This window comes from Rhamphochromis sp. 'chilingali' (genome assembly GCF_963969265.1).
Source record: "Rhamphochromis sp. 'chilingali' genome assembly, chromosome: 9".
Classification (NCBI taxonomy): Eukaryota; Metazoa; Chordata; class Actinopteri; order Cichliformes; family Cichlidae; genus Rhamphochromis; species Rhamphochromis sp. 'chilingali'.
The window spans coordinates 18,661,185-18,667,438 of record NC_137936.1 but is presented as its reverse complement, the minus strand read 5'-3'; the positions used below and the strand labels follow the sequence as shown (position 1 = coordinate 18,667,438).

The 6,254-nt window shown below is 37.9% G+C and overlaps 1 protein-coding gene across 2 annotated transcripts; it reads right to left on the bottom strand.

Moving 5' to 3' along the window:
- Positions 1–2: 2 nt before the first annotated feature.
- Positions 3–5,387, bottom strand: arpc4 (actin related protein 2/3 complex, subunit 4). 2 transcript variants are annotated; one of them, XM_080892318.1, is made up of 7 exons: positions 5,364–5,387; positions 4,692–4,808; positions 2,146–2,264; positions 1,931–2,042; positions 1,721–1,816; positions 642–812; positions 3–546 (listed from the first exon to the last, which is right to left on the bottom strand). In XM_080892318.1, the coding sequence occupies exons 2-7, from the start codon at positions 4,692–4,694 to the stop codon at positions 541–543; spliced, it is 507 nt and encodes a 168-aa protein (XP_080748444.1). In that variant the 5' UTR covers positions 4,695–4,808; positions 5,364–5,387; the 3' UTR covers positions 3–540. The 2 variants fall into 2 exon arrangements, with proteins under 2 accessions (XP_080748444.1, XP_080748443.1); XM_080892317.1 differs by lacking the exon at positions 5,364–5,387 and having other exon boundaries at positions 4,692–5,117.
- Positions 5,388–6,254: the final 867 nt, after the last annotated feature.

Here is a 6,254-nt window from a genome sequence, read left to right as displayed (position 1 = left end):
AATACAAAGCAGACTGGGGTTTTTTTATTCGTCTTCATTGCCAGCAAATGTATTCTTGTTTCATCGACGACAGACTCGTCTGTGTACTTGTGAACTACAGCAAGAATCATTATCCAATTGATTGCATTCATGGGTTGAAGTCTGTTGTAACAAAACAGGAAATTAATATGCATATAGTATATATATATATTGTCTATATATTTAAAAAAATTAAATTATCTGGAAAAAAAAAAGATCCATATTAGCCTGTGCTCATGAATATTGATAACTCTTTTTAAGGACCTGCCCTGACTCGTTATGTTCAAGGCAGAAATGAATGTTTCACACGTAAATCTTCAATATGTACAACCACCAACATTTCTGAGCACAGAGGGAATTAAAGTTTAAAGGCTAAAAGCTCATTGGCCTGTACATCATTACTGTACGTCTTATGTAGCTCAGCTTTTATTGGCTGATCATAGTTTGTCTCCTCTGATGTGAACGCTCCACAGTGACGGCCAAGATTGCAAAAGGAATGCATTTTTCCGAGTTTCTTCGGTCTCAGAACTGCAACAGAAGAACAAAAAGCAATGAAAATCATATTTTAACTCTTGGTCATCTTTATTTAAAGTTTTGCACGTGAAAGAATTACTGAAACTCACATTTTTGAGGAACTCCTCAGCGACGATGCGAGCCCTGGCATTGACAGACAGCTTCATTTCACTAATCTCCTTGTCAATTTCCTCCATGAAATGAATGACAAAGTCCACTAGCTTGTGCTTGTACATCTGTTCTGTGTGGAAATTGGTGATGAGAAAGCTGATGTCATAGCCCTGTGAAATTAAAGAGAACAGTAATGTTAACGATGATCTCATCACCACATTCACTTGAACTGAATGCTGTTGAGTTCAAAAAGTAATATAACTCTCAATACTTGAATCAATGAGCTTGTTATTTGCAACTAAACTTTATCTTTTATTTGTGGAAAACACTGGAGGTAAAAGGGCAGCTGCTATTTTAACCTAAAACAACTTTTAAGAACATGTCGCTACCTACATAACTATATAAAGTTTTTGTGTTTAATAATGTTTATGACACTTGAAGGTTCATAAAAGTTTTTATTTTTAATTTTCCTCTTGAACACTGCCCACCCCTTACATACTACATAAAAATACTTAACGAAAAGATAAACAATTAAATGACAGGAAAGTTCACAGTAAATTAAGAAAACATTATCTTTCATAATTACAGGACAGTCTGTGCAATGACCTATCATACGATTTTCTGTATTTTTGCACATTTATCATGTGCTAAATGACCCATTTGTGGCATTTATGCACCTATAACATGTTATAGGCATTGCATCAGTTTAATTTCACAATACTAACATCTCATTTATATACACAAAATTATGAATGACATAATGGCACCATGTTGCCCAGCAACCACCTACCAACTGACTAAAATCCTCTGACTAAACAATACTGATGTACTGTATGTACTGATGATAATATCATTATTAGTAATAATAACAATAATAACAATGCGGGTTAAATTTGACGTTGTCTTTGGTTTCTTTTGGCAAATGAATTATAATAAACTATGTGTAGAAAGCTGCAGAATTTAAAACAGTTTTTTTCATTTTTTAAATATTATAATTATTGTCAATGGCAACAAAATGCCCAACACCTCTAATAGGAACCATCTAAGTGTGACTGATGCATTTTCCAAGGCCACTTACCTCCACTGGTTTCCTCCTCAGGATGAAGAAGTTCTCTGCTCTCATCATCATGAAGCGCATGAACTTGTGGCACAGAATCTTCTCAATCTCATCGGCCTAGAACAAATTAGTTAATTAATTAAAAATAATAATGGGAATTACAAACAGCTGTGACGTTTACATGAGTGTGTTAATTACTAACATCTGGTGTAAGTCAGGGTCTGCACTCACCTGCTTGACAGCGATGCTGACTCTGACAGAGTTGATGGAGCCTTCGATCAAAACCTTCTCCTTGTCATTACGGCTGATGATTACAGGCTGGAGGAGCAACTCTTTACTGCTCCTAAAAAGAACCAGAGAAACACACACGCAGACTATAAACACTATAGATCCGTAGGCATTGTGATGTTAAACTCCTTCAAGTTTTACGCTGTTGCTAGGCTCACCTCACTTCCACTTCTGGCTTGTTGTGTCTCTCCACCACTTGTGAGGAGAAATTCTCCAGGCAGAGGGCGGCCTGCAGTGTGGCACGCACAGCGTTGAGATACGGGCGCAACGTTGCTGTCTGAGAGTGAAAATCGAAGAAAAAAAAAAAAACAAGAGAATATTTTCTTAACCATGTCTGTCTATTCCCAGGTACAGCCAAGTGTGACTGGACAATGAGAGGTCATGAGTGTTTCATACAATTTCTCCTGCTTGCAATACTTGCTTATGTTCAAAAGGTATGTCAAGTCAAAATACAGTCCTGTCATTAACACCAAGATAAAGGTATCCATAACAGGAGAAAGAAACCACCAAGAAATCCACTACTGATGCTGGTGTAGAAGATATATAAAATCTCATAATACCAACATAATACATGCAGCTGTTGTAACGCAGGTAGCTCTGAGTGACACTGATTCATTTTTGGCACATGGACGACAGGAGATTTATTTAAATCTACTGTAAAAACATCCCCAAAAGGAAGTTGCTAAATTGCAGTTGCTGACAACTTCCTTTTGGGGATGACAATGTGATGTGACAGACAGACGTTATAGTAGGGTTAATGAGAATTTCACCCCTTATTAGAAATAAATTGTGAGAGATTAGAATGGATGTGGTCAAGCGAGTCATCTTTAACCATATGTATGTGTACACCAAGAAAACATTCCTAACATGGTCGGGGTTTTCGGGGATGACTGTGGCTCCATCCAAAGAGCATGAAAGGGCTGAATTGTTTGCTCAGTATTAAAAATGATGTGAGTCATATGTTATGGCATTTGCACTCACCAGATCTAAACCCAGTTGAAAACCAAAGTAGGATTTTCAGTTGGCGAGTTAGCCCATAATGAGATACATACTGTTTGATGACACTTAAGGGATCCTCATCAAACATGTTTTTATTTTATTTTATATTGTATATTTTTTAACTGCCAAAAAATGGTAATGACTTTGTTCACTTTATCCTCTGATCACATCCATAAATCAAAGTCATCAATATCACAATGCAGCATACACTCATTGGTCACTTTATTAGGTACACCTGTTTAGCTCCTTGTTAATGGAAATATTTAATTAGCAAGTCACATGGCAGCAACTCAGTGCATTTAGTCATGTGGACCTGGTCGAGCAATTTGCTCAAGTTCAAACTGAGCATCTGAGTGGGGAAGAAAGGAGGTTTTAAGTGAGTATTTCAGAAACTGCTGACTGACTGAGATTTCCCCACACATCCATCTCTAGGGTTTACAGAAAATGGTCCCAAAAAAAAAAAAAAAAAAGGAAAAGAAATATACAGTGAGCCGCAGTTCTCTGGGTGAAAATGCTTTGCTGATGCCACAGGTCAGGTGACTGGCCACAGTGCTTCAAGCTAATAGGAAGGCAACAACTAAAAAAACAAAACAAAAAAAAGAAACAAAACAAAAAACCTTCTCCAAAATTGGACAACGGTAGACTGGAAAAGCTTTACCGTCTGATCAGTCTCAATTGCTGCTGACAGTTTCAACAGTCAGATGGTAACATCAACATTTGAGGTAAACTACATGAGAGCATGGATCCATCCAGCCTGGTGTCATTGGTGGCGTGATGGCATGAGAATATTCTCTTGTCACCAACTGAGCACCATTTAAATCCCACAGAGAGTACCCAGGTATTGTTGTATACATTGTACCCATCTTCTGATGACTGCTTCGAGCAGGATAAGACACCATGTTTCCTAGCTCAAAACATCTCAAACTGGTTTTGTGAACATGATGAGAGATCAGATATGAATCCAGTAGAGCACCTTTCTGATGCGGTGTAATAGAAGGCTTGGATCAAGAACATGCAATCAACAAACCTGCAGCAACTGTGTGATGCCATCGTGCCAAAATGGCCCAAAATCTGTGATGAATGCACCTTGTTCAATCTGTGCTATTAACATTCAAGGCACACCTGAAGCAAAACGTACTAGCAAAGTGTGCCTAAAAAGTGTTCGGTGAGTGTTGCCACATGCCCTACAAAAGTCAGTAAGACAAATAAAAATGTTAAAAGCTTTTATTCAAATATGCAACATGGCTTAGCAATAGAATTTTTTTTTTTTTTTTACATAAGCTCCAGAGGGTGCAGCACCTCCACCCTAAATCTCTCCTTATCAAACATTACATCAGGTCAGCTGTGACAACTAGCTCGCCAGATGCAACCCTCCCTTTTCAACACCGCAGACAGCACTGTACGCTATTTAACAATTAATATTACTACAGAGTAAGGACCTATCTGTTCACACCATCAGCATATGAACTATAACCAAACAGCAATCTGCCTTTTCTTTTAGCAAGAAAACTAGCTGGCTAAAATTAGCCTGTTAGCAATCCCGGTCACCTAGCTACTCTAAGTGTCACAAATGGGGAGTAACAAAATCCGTTTATGGGTGCATTTTCCGTTAACGAACGGCTACAAACCCAAAACCCACAACGCCGAATATGTACGACTATTCAGCTATGTCGTTTCATAAGCACATATGTCTAATTTCTCTTACCATTTCTCAGTGTCAGGAGAGGCGGCTAAAGGCGGAAGTAGCTGCACTAACGGAGTCTCTTCTGTGAATATTCCGGAAATTATCCGCTGCTGCCGCCGCTGTGATGATACTGTCGATCTGTAACCAAGCAAATACAGGGCCAGTATGGCTGATACCAGTATCGATAATAATACTTATAATTTATAAAGGAAGTGTAGCATTACTTATGTAGAAGTGTATCATGAGCTGTTTGTCATGACTTGAGAGTAATCATCATCAATTTGCAAATCTGAACATTCCACGATAATTAGTTAACACAACAAACCACACCTTTCAGGTTTTCATGTATATCGAAACTATTACGTTAAAAAGGAAAGCAAAGTGAGTGTCTGTTGTAGCTAATTAACGTCTACCAACATTATAATGCACCGTAATGTGAAATGGAAATGGAGATGATATATCTTCAGGAGTGGGACCACACCTCCATACATGCCCCTTCCGGTTCTCTGTCTGACCCCTTGTACTACAAGCTGTTTGTTCAAATCCTAAATTGCCTCAATTTATGCTCACACCATCTGCCATTATCTACTAGAAACGCTGTCAAACCTTTGACAAATTAGAATTTAATCCCAGCTAGTATTTTAGTTTCCTTAAATGGTAAGTCATTCCAGTAAAGCAGCTATAATTGCTTACCTAACTGGAATGCAGCTTTTGCAGTTGTCAGTAACGCCTGAAGAGCCTGCGGCTATTACTGCTTTTTCCGGTATTCTTGCTTTGCCTGGAAAGCAGAACAAGAATACCAGATGCTCATTTGATTCCTTTCCAATTCTATTTTTTCAGAGTTTGAGAGTTCTGGTAATACACAGTACTGCATGGCACTGCTCAGTGACACACACTTTAGTAAGCCCTATGCTTATTTTGAACATGGATAAAAAGAAATGCTTTTATGTGAGCGAGGCCTGTCTGCAACAGGATGCATTGTTCTGTTGTATAAGGCCATTCAAATCAAATCAAATCAAATCACTTTTTATTGTCACATCACATGTGCAGGCACACTGGCACAGCACATGCGAGTGAAATTCTTGTGTGCGAGCCCCACAAGCAACAGAGATGTGCAAACACAACAACACAAACGAGCAAAATACAAGAATGGCCAACCTGAAACTAATAAATATATGTACAATATATAATAGTGTATGCATTTCTGGATGTGTATACTAAATATTTTCCTACGTGTGTGTGTGTGTGTGTGTGTGTGTGTGTGTGTGTGTGTGTATACACATTTTTACAAATTAAATAGTAAAAAAATAAAATAAAATAATAATAATAATAATAATAATAATAATAATAATAATAATAATAATAATAATAATAAAAAAATATATAAAATATACAGAGTTGAATATGTGCAAAACAGTGGCATTACTGTACAGTATGGAGTGCATAATGTTGAAGTTCCAGTAGTGAAGCTGAGGTGTCTATGACGTGTTCAGCAGTCTGATGGCCTGATGGAAAAAGCTGTCTCTCAGTCTGCTGGTACGGGACCGGATGCTGCAGAACCTCCTTCCTGATGGAAGCAGTCTG